At 33.3% G+C, this 18148-nt stretch overlaps 1 protein-coding gene across 12 annotated transcripts in view; it reads left to right on the forward strand.

The window, feature by feature from the left end:
- DMD (dystrophin) overlaps positions 1-18148 on the forward strand; it is a 2447064-nt gene that overhangs the window by 1063980 nt on the left and 1364936 nt on the right. For 10 of the 12 annotated variants that reach the window (XM_049872854.1, XM_049872851.1, XM_049872860.1 and 7 more), the window contains 4 exons: positions 9330-9452; positions 11845-11982; positions 14713-14865; positions 15738-15920. In XM_049872854.1, coding sequence (XP_049728811.1) covers positions 9330-9452; positions 11845-11982; positions 14713-14865; positions 15738-15920 — 597 coding nt within the window. The remainder of the gene's footprint in view (positions 1-9329; positions 9453-11844; positions 11983-14712; positions 14866-15737; positions 15921-18148) is intronic. The other 2 variants (XM_049872858.1, XM_049872861.1) reach the window with 1 other exon arrangement.

Below are 18148 nucleotides of genomic sequence, written 5' to 3' on the forward strand. Positions count from 1 at the left end.
TGGTTTAGACACAGTGTGGAGAGGTTGCGACAACCAGACTAATAGTTTATGCTTAATTCAGTAGTCAATGAGGAGTTTTTAATGGTTGCTTTCACGCACTGTTGAAATAGTGGTTGTGAGGTGAATTCCACTCAAAGTAGAGAAACCGGTAAGGAGGCCATCACAATAGTCTAAATGAGAGACAGTGAGGGTCTCAAATAAAGGGATAGGTATGAGAATGGAAAGGAAGTGGCTCTCAAACTTTAGTGTGCAGTTGGAGGAAATGTTACACAGATTGCTGGGCTTCATGCCCGGAGATTCTGATTCAATAGGTCTGGAGTGGGAGCTGGAGAATTTGCATTTCTGAGAAATTTCTCTGTTGATCTAGTGATCACACTAGTCTACAAACATTGAAGACAGGCCTAAAGATGAGTTGTTATATATGATAGCCCAGGAAAAGATGGACTGATTGAAGAGGAAATATGAATTTTATTAATAAAATGCACATCAAGATATATTTGTCAAGTTGGAATACTTAGTTTCAGAAGAATTTTGTCTACACAGACTTGTAGTCTATTAATATAGGCAATTATTTTACTTGGTTACAACATAGTATAGTAAAATTTATAAGTATAATTTGCTTAGGTTGTGTTTTCTCCAAGAGATTTGGGAATATTTCACTTTTCTAAAAAACTGAAATGTTAAAATATTGGCCCTGAAATTGACACAAACCAAAAGTGGTTGTATTTTCTTTCTGTCTTCATTACTTTACTAACATTTATGTGCTATAAGGATATATGTACCATATGTTCTTTAATTTCCATATGGGCCTTGATAATTGCTCTTAAAATTCATGTAGCTGGGTATACACACACACACACAAGCACACTACCGTATATGTAGTAATTGGAACTGAAACAAGAGTTTTGGAGAATCTGGCATCAGTGTTGGGACTATGTTCAGTATTTGGAATACAGTTCTAATATACAGTATTGGAACTATAACATGAAAATTGGAGAATCTGGTATCATGTATGTAAATATTCATGAATTTGAATGCTGTAATAATTTTAAAGTTTCAAGTTATTGGCCTCCAGTCAGTGTGAGCAGAGGCAAAACCAATCATTCTTTGGACCAGAGACTTTCAGATACTTATAGAAGGCTATGAGATTGCCAGTGAGTTCCCCATAAAATGTAGAACATAAAAGAAAAAAGACACATGGTTGGGTCTAACGTGTTTTAAATAGTGGCTTTACATGTGAAAAGTAATGTATAAACACTTTAATGATAGTTGAGACAGATATTTTGGTTCTCCTAAGCATCAGTAGGAAATAAATGATACCTTTTATAAATGTGATCTAGAACACCAAATTAAGATTTGTTGAATTTGAAGATTTTAATTAAAACTTAATTTTCTGTAGTCAATGTTAGCAATACAAATATATTGATATTTTCCACTTTGCAGTCTATTTCTAATCATGTTCTAATTTAATACCTTCTCCAATAGAAGAGAAAATGATCCTTTAATTGGTAGAGTAACTCTAGTTATATGAATATATTTTTAGGAAAACTTTCTACAAGTTTTCTACAAATAAATTATAACAATAACATAGATGCAAACTTCAGTAAAGTTCTTCAGGTATTGCATAATTTATAGATCATTAAATATGTAATATTTACAGTCAAAAGTCTCAAGTAATAGGAAGAGAGCAATACTAAAAAATAATAGTATGACTTTATTTTATTTCACAGAATGAAATAAGGTAGAAAATGAACCTATCAACAAAATTTCAACATTAAAACCTTTTTTTTTTCATATTTGTAATTCGTTCCCTATAACATGGTTAATTCTGTAGAAACTTTGATAACAAAACTCTTTTGTAATAATTTTCAGTGCCTTCAAAGTACTAGATGTGTAATTGATTTTGTTGAGCAATGTCATTTGATAGACCTACCTGTGTCTGATGAGCAGGACCTTTGAAATGATTAAAGCTATTTGGTGATTCCTTATTGTGTTCCTTTGAAAAGGAAAATTATCCCTCCTGTCAGTGTCAGCAGATACAAAAGTAATCACTCTTTGGACCAGACACATTCACATATTTATAGGGAACTATATATATATTTTTTTTTTTATGAGAGAGCTGGAAGCCCTGGTGGTGTAGTGGTTAAGAGCTATGGCTGCTAACCAAAAAGGTCAGCAGTTCAAATCCACCAGGCACGCCTTGGAAACTCTATGGGGCAGTTCTACTCTGTCTTTTAGGGTGACCATGAGTCGTAATTGACTTGATGGCAATGGGTTTGGTTTTTTGGTTTTATGAGAGAGCCAGTGAGTTGCCTAAGTTCTCACAGTTAGTATGATTGAAAACCTTTATATTGTAGTCTGTTAGCTTTGTTCATTCCACCATACTGACTCTGGCCATAGGGTATTATTTTTTTTTTTTTAATGTCAGCAAATATTTATTGTTGGTCTATTATGTGTTTGTATAAACATGTCCGACTCTACTTCAGTGATTGCAGTACACTTCTTTTTATGAAAAGCAAAGATAATTGAACAAAAAAGGAAGGGAGGAAGGTGGGCAGGGGGAGGCAGAAGAGAGAAAAGAGGAAGGAAAAAAGAAAACTGAATGTAGAGGAAGTTACCAAAAATTATCCCAAGATTTTGCTAAATTAGCTTTTAATTTATCCATGTCTCTACCATATACTTTAGATTTAAATCATTTTCTCTCTTATTTCTTTTACCAACTACTAGACTCATGTAATCACAAGACAGAGTAATATCCCAAGTTATATTTAAAGAGAAGACAGTGAGCTGATTCTTGTCCCACCAATATATCTTAACCAACCAATATATCTTGGATCCAAATTTGAAATGTATGACAATGAAGTCAGTTTCATGGGCTCCAATTCAACAGGGATGTACTGGGTTATGTTCTCTAATTAGCCTCAAAAACTTGGAAAGTTGCCACATTTTCATCATCAAAGCATCCAAACATCAAAGACAAGTCAATACCTTACCTAATATCAAAAGAGTGCAACTAATGAAATATCACCATTCTGAATCATTTAATTTTTAAAATAATGAATAAATCTGCAAACAACTTTATATGATTATCTTTGTTCTAGCATGGATGTTGGTATCTTTGCAGTACCCTGATTTTTCTCTGTAAGTTTTCTTTCCTCTACAGTTGGAATGATCTGAAATAACTCTTTGTATCATATCCGTAGTCTGTCTTTTATGTACTGTAGGGTATTATTCATCCTTGAAAATTTATTCATTTTGGTTTCCATGAATTATTCTTATCTTATTTTTTCCATATTAATACTGTAATGATAAGAAATAAATTTTCAGAGCTGTAGAATGGATAGAGGAGACTGATTTGAACCAGTTTTAAACCAGTATGGGGCACTTGGATTACTATTTTTTTTATTTAAATTTTAGTGTCATCTGAATGTAGTGGCTACTTTTTTACAATTGATGAGATTACATAGTCCAGATTAACAAATGTTTACTTTGGTGTCTGTGTAAGCACAGTCATTATTATGTCAGTGCATCTATGCATGTTGGAAGTTATATTTAACCAAAAGAAAACTCACATTTAAAAAATGATAAAATGTATTTAAGTAACTTTGAATGAATCCGTTTGTAATTGAGTGTGTTATTGTTTGTTTACTTGTTATATAAATCATCTTCAATGCTAAAACTTTAACAAAGCTTTAACTTTCATTAACCCTTAAATCATCCAGCAAAGAGCAATTAATAGTTGTTAAGCAATTTGAAACAACATTAAAAAATCAAGGAAAAACAAAGTGTTGTCTTTCTCAGTTTCTCTGTCTCTTCTTTCTTTTGTGTCTGTTTCTATCTGTTTGACTATTAAACTTCCCTATGTTCTACTTTATATGTATTTTATATGACTGAAAAGTCATGGTAAAGCTCTTAAAATAAAAGGGTAAGTAAATAAATCCTGCAAAACCCATGTTTGTATATATACTTTCTCCAACAGTATTAGAACTTTTGTTTGATTATTTTCCATGTATTCTAAAACGTATCTGGCATTCACTGTCTAATGTTGTGTGATTTAATTGTGATTCTGGTTCTTCTGTGGTCATATATTTTCTTTAAAGCCAAAAGAAATAATTTACACAATAATTAAGATGATTTATCCACCATTGTTTTCAAGTGATTTAGACCATTTATCATAATTCTGAAGTGAAAACATAGGCATTATATACTTATGTGTTTTAAACTTTGGGAACTCAAAAGTGAGGTATTATAGATGCTTGGTTATTACGCATTTCTTTCTATTAAGTTCTATATGCATTTCAAATTACTAAGACAATGAAGATCAAGGAGTGACATGTAAAATTTTAAATAAATGAGAAAGTGTCCTCCATATTAGAATGGCCATAACCTAATGGTGAATCAGTCAGCTCCTAAGGAAAGCTGTTAAGGTTTTCCAACTTCTTGCGATTCAACAAAGAGTATCAATCACATGAATGTCACATACCTGCTTTGATCTGGCCAAAAACATAGACAAAGTGGTTGGGTTTGGGTTGAGTATTTATGGTTATTTAGGTTGAACAGCTGGTCACTGGCTAATTCAATTAATATACTAGTCATTCTAAAACTAGCAGTCAAGTTAATCAGCACCTTCTCTGTATCAAAAACAAAACAAAAGAAAAACTGTTCTATTGCTCTGGGAAATACAGAGCAATATAAGGTATAGTCTCAATTTTCAGATTAAAAATCTACCTAGGGAGGCAAAGCATAAACCCTTGAAAGCCAAATAAAATTATATTCAAATATATAAGAAATATTGCAACACAGTACAGATTTACACATAAACAAAGAATAGAATGCTAGTAAAGAGAAAAAAAAACATTGCATAAAATGATCTAAATTTATTCCAAATTATTCAATAAGGCATTCATATTTTAGCTAATATTAGTAAGACATTATTCATGTGACAAGTCTCCAACTAATAATGAGCTGTTAGTTCTCTTCACTATCATGGTTATAATAATTATTATGGATCTGCGCTGTCCAGTAATGTAGCCACTAACCACATATGGCCATTGACCATTTGAAATGTGGCTACTCTGAACTGAAATATGCTGTAAGTATAAAACGCACAGTGAATTTTAAGGACTTCATATGAAACAATAAATACAAAATATTTCAATAATTTTATATTGGTGATAGGTTTATATAATAATATTTTGGGCATAGTCAAGTAAAATATAATATTAAAATAAATTTTACTTGCTTCTTTTTACTTTTTAATGTGTCAACTAGAACATTTTAAATTACATAACACTGCTGACATTATATTCCTATTAGGCAGCACTATGATAGATAATGAGGAAAGGCTTTGATGTAAGGTAATACAGTTTTAGGGAGGGAGCCCTGGTTGCATAGTGGTAAAGAGCTTGGCTCCTAACCACAGGTCAGCAGTTTGAATCTACCAGCCACTCCTTGGGAACTCTACTAGGCAGTTCTATTCTGTCCTATAGGGTTCCTATAAGTTGGAATCCACTTCATGGCAATGGGTTTGGTTTTTGGGTTTGGTATCCATGTGAAAAGTGTCTTATTTCTAAAATATGCCCTAATATATCATCATTCAGCCCCTTCTTATATACTTTCAGTGATGGGAAACTCACTACTTTAAAATTAGTGTCTTCTAAGAAAAAAAAATGGCAACGCTAATCGGTTGTTCTTATATTAACCTAAAATTCAAGCTCTACATAATTTCTACTCATTGACTGTAATTACTCACTTCAGATTTACGTGTAATAATTCAGATCCCTACTCTACATAATGGTCTTTTTAACAAATGCAGAGTAGGCTTTGTTTCGGAAACCTGAACCCTAATCATCCCGCTAATGAAGTCTAAGTTTGCATTATTTTGCTTGAATAATTAGTTATTCATTTTGTAATAGTATCTCCTAAAGTCTATCCAGATCTGCTTATTTTATTATTGTACCTGGTGGTACCATGTTATTGCTAGCATTCGTCCAGAAGTTAATAATATATCCACACATGGAATGCTGAATGGTCAGGTCTTCCCAACTGTGTAAAATAAAATCGTATTATTTAAAATTCCAGGTCATTCAAGGGCTCTTTGAAATGTTCATTCCGCTACCCTAGAAGTTAATCATCCATTCACTTATTTTTTGAGGAAATATTTATTTATAGAGTATCTTTTATTTTTCTATGTACCAGGAATGACTCTAGGTTAAGCAAGACAGACAGACTCCTCATCATCATGGGGTATTTGAGGAACTCATCCCTTTGACTTTGATGTATTTTTGTGTCTCCAATTAAGTGACTAATGAAAACATTGCACAGGGCAGAACAAGCACAAAGCCCTTCGGTATCCTCCTTGGCACCACCCTCAATGCTGATCCAGAGTAATTAATCAAAAAGTTTTATTATTCAGAATGATACAACTTTGCCGAATTGAAGGCTCAGTTTCTCCATATTTGCCCTATGAATTTCATGGTTTTGTGAAATACCTTGATAAAATCAAGATTTACCATGTCAGGTAGCATTTATTTTATCCTTCAAAGTGTATGTTTTCAAAAAAGGAAGGTCTTGAACTGAGCCGATGAATGGGTATGATTTTGAGAGAAAATAATAAGATCCAAGATTTATTGAGCATTTATTATCTGCTGGATGGATCAGTAAGATTTTGAGAGAAATAACAGCCAGCATTTATTATATACCAGACACCATTCTAATACATTTGACCTTCATAAGAGTTCTGTGAGGTAGGCATTCTTCTTATGCCCATTGCACAAGTAAAGAGACTGAAGCTTAGAGAAGACAAGTGACTTGTTCAAGGTCCCTCAGCAAGTAAATGGTGGAGCCAAGTTTCCATCCAAGCATTCTCATTCAGGAGCTTACATTCTTCACCAGACTCGGGAAAGCATTCCAAGGGCTTTGAAGAAAGGATAACAGGAGCTCAACAATAGCCCTACATGGAAGGACTTAAATAAGGTTGGAAAAGTCCCTGGGAACCAAGATTAGGGGAAGCCATGACTATCATGCTGGAGTTTGGACCTTATTCTACTTTTACTGGGTAGACACATAAGGTTCTTGAGCAGAGAAAAAGCATGATGTAAGGAATGTCTTTGGAATGCATTTATCTGGTCACAGGGATGGTATGGGACCGGTGAGGCAGGCAGGAGATTGTATACCTGTCATGAGGTTATTGCCTTAGACCCGTGTGAGGAGTGAAAAAGATGATGTCTCTGGGAATAGTAAAAGAATTGACAATTATTTTATTAGGCATTATAGTTAGGGTATTGAGGAAGAACATAATTTGTGTTTTAAGCCTCAATGACTGAGGAAAATGGCCCTATAATAATAGAACTAGGAAAGTTGGTGTTGTAATTGGTTTGGATGAAAGATAACGAACTCAGTTCCAGACAAGTTGAACTTCAAGTAGGCAATTGACTGGCTATGAAGAGTCTAGAGTGGAATTCAAGAGGAAGGCTACAGCTAAAGTTGATGATTTGGGAGATATTATGAAAGTTATTATAGTTACGCTTATGGAGATAATACAATTTAATATGGAGGGAGTATTGGGAAAGAGACACAGAAGGCCACATTTGAGTGTTTGAAATTACTCTATTTCAGTAGGTGAAGAGAGGATCAGCTAGAGAGGGAACAGGTGTAGGAGGAAAACAGGTGAACCTGGCTGCAAATAGACCCATGTTATTTTGACATCTAAATACTCATTAAAAGTTATTTGAAATATTATTTGACTCTCATCATACATTCACATAATCATGTACAAGAGTGCAGTTGCTCTTATTAAATATTTGCAATATTATTATTGAATGTTAGCAATAATATAAAATGCCACCAAATTATTATCATACTTAAGAATCTGACACATGCTAATTTCTGTCCTTTTACAATTTTTTGAACAATATATGATTGTAAAATATACAAGGATGCTAATAATATAGAGACTGAAACATCCTTTCAGCATATTCACATTACCACCAGTCTGTACTGATTCAAGAACCTATTATGATATTTCAAATTACAAGTGGTAGAATTTTCCAACTAGTCCTGAAAATAGGTCAGTTTTAAAAAGACCATATAAATCTTTTCTGGGGTGTGTAGAACTGCCTAATAGATGTGTTTATATTCATATTGCCTTGAGAATCATGTCCTGGTGATTTCCATGTGGTTATTCACTTTCTCATTAGTAACAGGCTACCTGTAGATATATGATGTTTCCTTGAGTGCTTATCCTTATTGGCCTCCAGAAGTTGTCCTCTACTCAAGTAATAGTGAAACTGTGGTTGGGCCTGTGATGGGGATGAGTAGGTGGGAAACTGGATCAATGCAATTATCTTGGCATAAGACGCTGGGAGATGTCCCTGAATTGGGAAAACTTTGCTCTGTAAGAAAATCAGACTTTCTGTATGTCATATATGAGTTTTCAAAAACTTTCAAGCATAAAATATTTTCTAGTGTTTTAATGCAAAGAAATTGAATACAGAGTAAAGATCTATAAAGTAAAATATATATATATTTTCTTAACTATTTGAACTTTAATAATTAAATGGTGCTATTTTTTACTCTTTGGAATATATTTGATTTTCAGTCCTCACTTTCCAAGGGGTTTGTTCAGAAAAACAAATCATTTGTAAGCTTTTAGTCTAAGATAATTATAAATTTCAAAATTAAAGGTTCTGTGATGTTTGTAAGGTTGGGAAACATATATTAGTATCTTTTTGTGTGAAGTGTTTTGGAGTCATTCATTTGAGTTTATCTCGTGCCACCAAAGAAAACATTCGTAAGGCAAGCTAATGACGTTGTTTGTCTTACGAGAGCATGCCTTCCTGTCAATTTTATCAGGCTAAAATGGCATTTAAAAATATCTGAGCAGATTTCCATGTAGTTTTTTCTAAAGATAAGGTGACAATTCTGCATTTCCACCAGAAGTTACAGTTATTTGATGAATGAGGCAATTTCTGATAAGATGGCTTTACAAAATGGTATTTATATCAGAATATTTTAAATAGGATCGATTTCAACTTTAGAATATTAAAAATTAGCCCGGTGAAACCAATGGAAATTGACTTTTGTTGATACCGTAGAACGATGAATTACACTATCCTGCATGTATGTTCACCTTTAATACTGCCGTTTGTCCTTATTTGCATCCTTAAGTTCTTTCTCAGTTGTATTTTAAAACTTTCCTAAAATATAATACGAAAACATAATGCATGTCATTAGTTTAGCAACAGGAGGTTGAACAAATGTATTTCTTTTGGTTTATGTTTCTAATAAAAAGTAATTTTGATTTAAATTAGCACTATCTTTTTTTTTAGGCCTCCATTCCTTTGAAGGAATTGGAGCAGTTTAACTCAGATATACAAAAATTGCTTGAACCACTGGAGGCTGAAATTCAGCAGGGGGTGAATCTGAAAGAGGAAGACTTCAATAAAGATATGGTAAATTGGTTGTGATAAAAGTGTGAATGAGCTAGGAGTGAAAATGAATAAATATTTGGAAAGAAATTAGATAACTCAAGTCTCCGAATGAATTCTGAGAACACACCTTGCACATTTTGTGATTCTAATGATTTATTACAAATATAAGATATCCTTAAAAAAAATTTTTTTTATTATGAATGCAAGTTACTATGGTATGGTAAGGTAGGAGGATTTATGGATTCTAATAAAAAGCTCAGCAATTTGGTTTTGACCTGTGCTAATTTCAAATTCAGGGGATAAAATATAATGGGGAAAAAAAGAATCAAATAGAAAAAAAAAAAGGATATTTAATTTAAAAAACCCCAACTCTCATGCATGGTTGACTTTTTTTTCTTTTTTGCCAATCCTGTTTTTGCTAGTATAACATTTATTTCAGAGAAGGGAAATTACACACAATATACAAATTTTTTACCAATGTTTACTGTAAGGTGGTTTTCCCCAAAAGTTAAATAAGTAGTACAGTATATGTCTAAAATTTGTGTAAAATCATGGTATTTATTTCTTGGGAGTAAAGAAATATGACCATGTGGGCTACTATTCATAACCTCAGAATATCCTCCATCAATCCCAATTTATTTCAAAAAGTCTTTTATATTTCTCTCTGGCTTGAATATTTCTGCATCACGTCTCTTTTCACCTTTTCACACATTTTCCTCCTTCTGCCCTCTTTTTCTCCTTTCACAGCCATCACCTCTGTGGCATTCTTAACCTTTACATGTACCTTGCTAGAGACTTCTCAGTCAATGCTGGACTCTGACATGTGTCATGCCAGAGACTTCTCTCACAATGCTTGAAAACAATATCAGGTGATGTATAGATTATAGGTAATAGGCATGTAAGGGATAAGAGAGTTATTTCCACGAGTCTTCGTTCCCACTGATACCAATTCTGACTCCCTGGAGCTGCCTGAATCAGTATTCCCCGTGTCCGGGGTTTGGTGGCCTGCCACCACAGCTCGTGGAAAGAAAGAAAAAAAAAAAAAGAAGAGGCTTTCTAAGATGGCAATTTACAACTACTACCTCATGTCAAAGAAGAAACCAGAGGGCCCTGAGGTGGAAAAGAGTGCCCCCTTCTTGTGCTGACCACCAGTCCTGACCTATAGCCCTTACTTGGTGTGGGGCATGAAGTCAAGTGGGTTTTTGTTTTTTTGTTTTTTGTCCTCAGCCCTAGAAAACGCTGCAGATATTTTAAAGGCATATCAAAATAAGTAAAGTCTTTCACAGACTAGAAACATATAATATCTATGTTACATTATACTCTACATTTCATAACACTATTAATGGCCAAATATTAGATAATAGTAAACCCATCCCCTCTAAAAGAAATGAATAGTTCCTCAGTTGTATGTTGAAGTTTAAGCATGTATTGCATATTTAACTATGTAGCATCTAATATCATGAAGAATTATATACACATGCCCATAAATATTTAATTTTTAATTTTTTTTATTATTAATTTAGTTAATCAGGGTACTTTGGATACTATTACAAAGTGAAGTTCCTTGGTAGAAAGCTTTCCTATACTGAGTTGAAAGAAACATAGGAAACAAGAGGCGAAAAAGCACATGACCACATATACTCCTATATTATACCAGCACTTAATCAAATCAATGTATTTCAAAGTAAATAAAATACAATATTGTTTTCAGAGTCAAAACAAGCAAAATGTACATTGAAAGAGTTTTAGCGATTTTTCCAATCTTTATAATACTACGTATATGATCTTTTTTTTTGAAAGTAATATGTACATATGACATTTTTAGAAATCAATTATTTACAAAATTTGGCAGCAATTGAATATAGCACTAATTACTAATACCCTGATATTTGTCCTAAATTGAACATTGAATTTTTAAGCATATAACAGAAATTTTAGGATAAAAAGTAGTGTACCTTTAAATAAAATATTTTTCCTCAAAAGTTTGTCCGAGCTTTAGGACTTATTACCAGCTCACACACATTCGTATTCTTATATAGATTAAAAAAAAAATGACGAACTTAATTCACTTCTTCAAGCTTTTGGATTTTGAGAATTATACTAAAAACAAAGCCCAAAAAAGATTTTCATAGCAATCCAGGACTTATGTGAAATGATGAAGTACTTTACTCCCTCATCTGCCTCTAAAAATGTCTTGTTTCGAGCTAGACAGGAGGAACCTTCACTCTTTTTAAAACTTAAGAACAACATATAAAGGAAAAGCCATGAGCACGTATCTTCTGACAACATTCCCTGAAAGTTTTAAATTGAATTCTTTGTGTGTGCGTCAATAACGTGTTTTATTATCTCTGCTAACGATGTACAGCTTTTTTTTTAAACCAAAATGAAGACTGTACTTGTTGTTTTTAATCAGAGTGAAGACAATGAGGGTACTGTAAAAGAATTGTTGCAAAGAGGAGACAACTTACAACAAAGAATCACAGATGACAGAAAGCGAGAGGAAATAAAGATAAAACAGCAGCTGTTACAGACAAAACATAATGCTCTCAAGGTATTAGAGCTAAAATTATAATATACCTTGCCTGTGTGTGTGTGTGTTTAATGTAGGGTAAAATAAATAAATAAATGCATAAATAAAATCTGCTTAAGAATCTTAGTCACCATAAGATCTTTATTTTTCCCACCTCTATTCAACTCTTTCTTTTTTTATTCAACTCACGTACATTCGCTTTGTTTCGTATTTTTGAGTGGTATCTGATTTTCAAAGATGTGTTGCTTAAAAATTATTATTATTTTTAATGTGCTTAAATAAGCTTTTTTTCTGAGTAGTTATTTGTAAGATGTTAACAGACATCATTCATAGTATTTATACATTTACTTTTTGGAATATACATTATTTCTTATAAGCTGATTTTATATTTGTGTTGAGAAAACCGCTTAACTTCCACAATAACCAATCTGTGTGTGTGTGTGTGTGTGTGTGTTTCCCCCTGGGCTTCCTGCTTCCTTTACTTTATTGGTTTTATTTTAATGTAGGCCCAATTATTTGGCACCATAATACTTGTTAAATAAGACCTGAAATTCTACTTTTTTTTTCTTTTAATGAACTTAGCTTTTCCTTTAGGATAGCCACTCTTTGCAACTAACTAAACATCTACAAGAGTCTAATATCGTTTATATAGCAATATAGGTATCCTTGCAAATAATCTCAATTCCCTTGAAGAAGAATTGCCTCTACTCATGTTAAGCAGTGTTAATGTATGGCTTTCAAGTACCCATGTGACTCATCTGGATTTATCCAGGAAGAACAGAACAGTGTGTTCAATTCTTCTATAATAGTATCTAGGAAGCTCTTGAGATGAGGCTGGACATGTGAAAAGTTTTGCGCAGTAGCCGTTTTTTTGGAGTTGGGGAACATATGCTTTGCAATATTAACTATTCTGCATGTATGGCTGGTTTTCTAACACTGTTAAATGCCGAGTGAGCTTTTCACTGTGAATCACTCTTTTAGAGCTAAGTAGCCGTGTAGGTGGATCCACCTAGTAGGTGGATGGAGTCTACATCCTATATGCAAATACGAGGATAAAACCTTTTCCCGTATCATCAGACAACCAAATAAACACTGCTGAGAATGTAATTACACAATATTGTGCCTGCGAGGAATCCACAAGGAAAGTCTAATTGGCCAGCAGGTGTTCTGAAGGTAACTGCTGATAAATATAGTGAATAGATAAAGCCTCAAGGAAAAGTAAGAGCAAACCAGAATGTGCTCAGAAAATCAGAAAGCTGTATAATTCACATGCTTCTGACTGTGACCCAGCTTTTAGAAGCATCTACCCTGGTCATATGATGATGAGTGTCCTACCAAACAGTGGTGTTTAGTGGTTATCCACCATACCTGTAGATAAATCTACATAATGTCTCCAAATAATTTTTAATAGTACACATCACCTTGGGCTTAGACAATAAAGGCAGTTTCTGATTTTATGGCCGCCAAGTGCTTTCTCTTTGTATATATGTAAGTTGTGTCATGAATAAGGCATGGCTCAACTCTCATTCACATGGCTAGATCTGGGTGCCTTTGAAAATAGCAGCATTCCATCTGGCTCATCAGAGGCATTTATTACCTCCACAGGAGGTTTAGAAATTCAGCTTAAAATGTAAACTGCAGTAAATTTTGCATTCCTAATTTCAAACAATGGAGAATGAAATCAAGATCAACCTTGCATATGCATGCTAAAAGCAATTGATGAAAATTGTCAACTCTGCTTTCCAGACCAGTCTACCCTACAAAATTCAGTAACTGTGTTAACATGACAAGTGGCTCCGATTCTAGTCCTTATGAGTGATTTCAAAGGTCAAAGCTTTCACATGCAATGAATATTTCAGCAGTTCTTTGGTACTCATCATTTTATTTTGCTCAAGTTAAACTTGGACATGAAACCCTAATTGCTACTGTTCTGAATAAAAGCTATATGCAGAGCTTTTATGTTTTCTCGAGTTATAAGATGGCATTTCAAGGAATTCTATTGATTAGGGAAGACATTGGATGTGCTTGTAAGGACCAAGGTGATTGATCCTCACTCCTTCAATGATTTATTAAACAAGTCATCCTTATTTTTCTTATCAAGATGATTGCAACCCACACACTTTGAAAGAAAAGAGCATTTTTCTAACATTTCAATTGTTCTTTTCATGTATGCTCGCAGATATATAAACAGTGTTCACAGTTTTATACTTATAACTTGAAACAATTTATAAGATGACTGACTGGCTTTATCTTTCTAATCACAAAATAGTAATGACCTATGAAACTCTTTTACCTGGAATTGTAAAACCACAAATGTATGATTTGGCTATAGAAACTGTTTTGTTGGTGGACTCAGGCTAAAGATAAAAATTTTAGAACTTTTATCTATTTTCAAAGTCAAATACAAACTAAGCTTGTGCAAAATCTAATTAATTCATTTTTTTATGCATTAAATTGTTTCACATATACTACATAACTATTTAGTTAGCTCATTACAAGTCAATTAACTGTGAATAGACTTCTACACAAGTTTGAACATGCCAAGAGAAAATTCTTTAAGTCGGTTGTTCCAGTGCTTGGGTCCTTCCACATAATAGATAGTTTAAACATTCATTTGTATGTTTAGCATTTTCAATATGAATTTAACCTAAGCTGTACAAGGTGAGCAACTCAAATCATGTTAAATAACTACAAACAGTAGTGTGCTCTACATAAATATTGATGTTTCAATAATATCTGCACCATGAACAGGATTTGAGGTCTCAAAGAAGAAAAAAGGCTCTAGAAATTTCTCACCAGTGGTATCAGTACAAGAGGCAGGCTGATGATCTCCTGAAATGCTTGGATGACATTGAGAAAAAATTAGCCAGCCTACCTGAACCCAAAGATGAACAGAAAGTAAAGGTAAAGTTGTTTTAGAATGTCCATAGTAGATTTTATTGCTACTGTTTAATTCCTTTAACACAACCTCTTTGGATCATATTTAAAATGTTGATGTTCTCATTTCCTCTATTAACATTCTGTTTGATTTGATGCTTTTCCTTTTTACTGTGTTGTGTTTGAGTAAATGTACTGTATTAAGTGTTATTCAGGTGACATGATGTTGAATGAGTAAAATGTTTTCCTTTTAAATGTGTAAAATGCATTAAGAAATGTCATGTGTTTTCTGGTAAAATTGTAACTGACTTTGTGTATCTTTGTTCCAGATGAGCAAATGACTTATCGGTATATGGACGACTTCTTTCTCATGTTAGCACATTCATTTCATCAGATCATCTCCATGCATCAGTGTCAAATCTCAGTAGATTTAGTTGCATATTGTCTGAAGATTTTTTCTGTTATTATTTTACACTTTTTATTTTGCTCCATTCTCTGTTGAGTTCCCTGACATTAAAAAAAAAAAAAAGGAAATAAATTACTTATTTACTTACCCTCTAAATTATGTTCGATAGGAATGGTCCCTAATAAATAATGGGTAGTAATTGCAGTTGTCAACCCCTAAAACACAAGTGAAATTCAGGAGAAAGAAAATAGTAGATACATTGACATATTTCTTTAATTAGAATATCCAAAATGGAGCATACAAAGGATAACTAAGATAATATTTGGATTACTGGGTGAGGATGACAGTCACACATGCCCTATCTATGAATTTGGAAGGATGACACTAAAGTGACAACAGCCTATGACATTTCTGAGAGAAGTATTTGCTGCTTGCAGGTTGGTTGATGTGGTTAGCTAACTGCCCTGGGCCCTGTATTGATTTTGCTTAATAGGAAATTGATCGGGAATTGCAGAAGAAGAAAGAGGAGCTGAATGCAGTGCGTAGGCAAGCTGAGGGCTTGTCTGAGGATGGGGCCGCAATGGCAGTGGAGCCAACTCAGATCCAGCTCAGCAAGCGCTGGCGGGAAATTGAGAGCAAATTTGCTCAGTTTCGAAGACTCAACTTTGCACAAATTGTGAGTTGTTACTGGCAAACCCACGTATGTGTTTGCAACTACTACACTCTTAACAGAGGCCTACTAACAAAAAGGAAAAAAAATCTGGGTGCAATTTCAAACTTCTAATGCCCATTCTGAAAGTGAGTATTATCCCTCGCTTTGGGCTTCCGTAACACTAGTTCTTAACCTTGTAGATTAAAACTGTAATAAATGGACAGCTAATAGGAATCAGCCCCATTATCAAAATAAAAAGTATGTCCTAATTTTTTTTTGCCACATCATTTTTTCATAACATTGGCAACATGAATTTGTCAACTTATCATACATTTACTTTATTTCAGTGTCTAATTCCAAACTATGTATTTCTTTCCAGAGATCATCCCATGCTAATTTTACTTTCATAATGTATACACGGTAAACAATAAATATTTTGTGAAACCTTTTCTTATATCAACTCGTATAAGGCCTTACTTATCTTATGATTTAAAGAATGAATACCTTAGTCCTCAGACCTGGCTGAACTACGTAATGGGTTGAAATGCTTGTTAGAAGGATTGGATTTCTAGCAAGATGGTTGATAATTGGTAACAGGTTGAAAAGTATCCATCAAGGTCATCTACCGATCTATTACAAGCAAAAAAAGGGAAAAGAACAACTGCTTTTCTTTTAAACAACTGGATGGAAGTTTTGTGATTCTCTTTTTAAAAAGGCAACTTGAAATTGTAAACTTGGTCTTCTTAGTACGTAATTTGTTATAATGTATAAACCATAGAGATTTTCAGGCAGATATACTTATTTTACTCGTTCTGAGATATTAAAAACTGAAGAGGAATAGTCACTACTCTACAATTATGCCAAGAAAGTTCTACTCACAAAACCAGGACATCGAAGTTCAAAAACAAGGCTTTGTATTTATGTTATGTTGAGTCATATGACCTAGAAAAATGGCTATTCCATTCGAATCAACCCATAGATGAGACTTCTTCTGGATTTCTTCTGTGACATTGTCTATAAAAGGAATATTTTAAAATGCATGTAGAGCAATTAGCATAACTTTATCTTATAAATAAATACATTTAGTTAATAACTGCTTAGTAACCAAGGGAAACTATACTGTATATGATTGTTACTTCTTTTTCCACTTGAAAAAATCACAAAGCCACTGTTTTCTATGAAATCCAATACCATAAAATTTAAAATAGGTAAATATTCTGAGCAATTGGAAGAAGCAATATGAGAAATATTGAAACTATCTTACAGTTGAAGTCCCATTCCAGCTGATTGAACATTTCAGCGTATTATCCTTCACACTAGACGATATGAACATAATATGTCATAAATCACTCAGGCTTACACCATCAGAAAGCCTGTGTCTGCAGATGGAAAATGAAGTGAAAGTTTAAGGCAAACAAAGAAAATCTAAGTAAAAATGTTTTTGCTTCAGTTAAATAGAGCATTCGGGGGGAAGAAGTCCTTTGGTCTGAATTATCTGATTACTAACTCATTTCTCTATTCCAGTTTCCCCAGAACTTGACATACCCTATTCGCAGGATTAACATTTCTAAATCGTAGACAAGTTATTGATGCTTTATAGTTAAATAGCCACAGGATCAAAAAATCTCCATAAACTGCTCCCTTAAATGTCATTATGTCCTTATACATAGTAGGCATTCAACAGATATCTCTAGACCATAATTATGGTTGGTGAAATAACGGAAGGATATGTGAACCAGTACAAAATTTAAAAATATATATTATATTAAAATGCAGTGATATGTTTTTCCTCATATATTTTTTTTCTCTGTGTTTGTATCGAAATATCCAAAACTTAGAAGGTGCCCTGGGGAATATTTTATGTTAACTCTTTTTTTTTCTTTTCTTGATTATACATGATAATAGAAACTGTTTAACAGTATGTGCAAAGACTGATTTACTGTAATCATTATGTATGACCTACTATTTTAATTAAAACTGTAGGATGATAGATAGATAAGATAGACAGATAGATATATAGATCCAAGATATATTGTCATACTCCACTGATTATTAATATATTTTAAAAATTGATTTGACCATGGCCACTAGACTGATCACTACAGATTATTCTACAGTATAGTCACATGAAACAGCCACAAATGAACAGATTAACCAAGAATTATATTTAGAATAATCTTATAGTGGCCCTGATGCTGCTCATGCAGTCATAGCTTCAAAATTCCTCACTTCCGCCCACCCCTGCACTTCCC

This window comes from Elephas maximus, chromosome X, assembly GCF_024166365.1.
Source record: "Elephas maximus indicus isolate mEleMax1 chromosome X, mEleMax1 primary haplotype, whole genome shotgun sequence".
NCBI classification, from domain to species: domain Eukaryota; kingdom Metazoa; phylum Chordata; class Mammalia; order Proboscidea; family Elephantidae; genus Elephas; species Elephas maximus.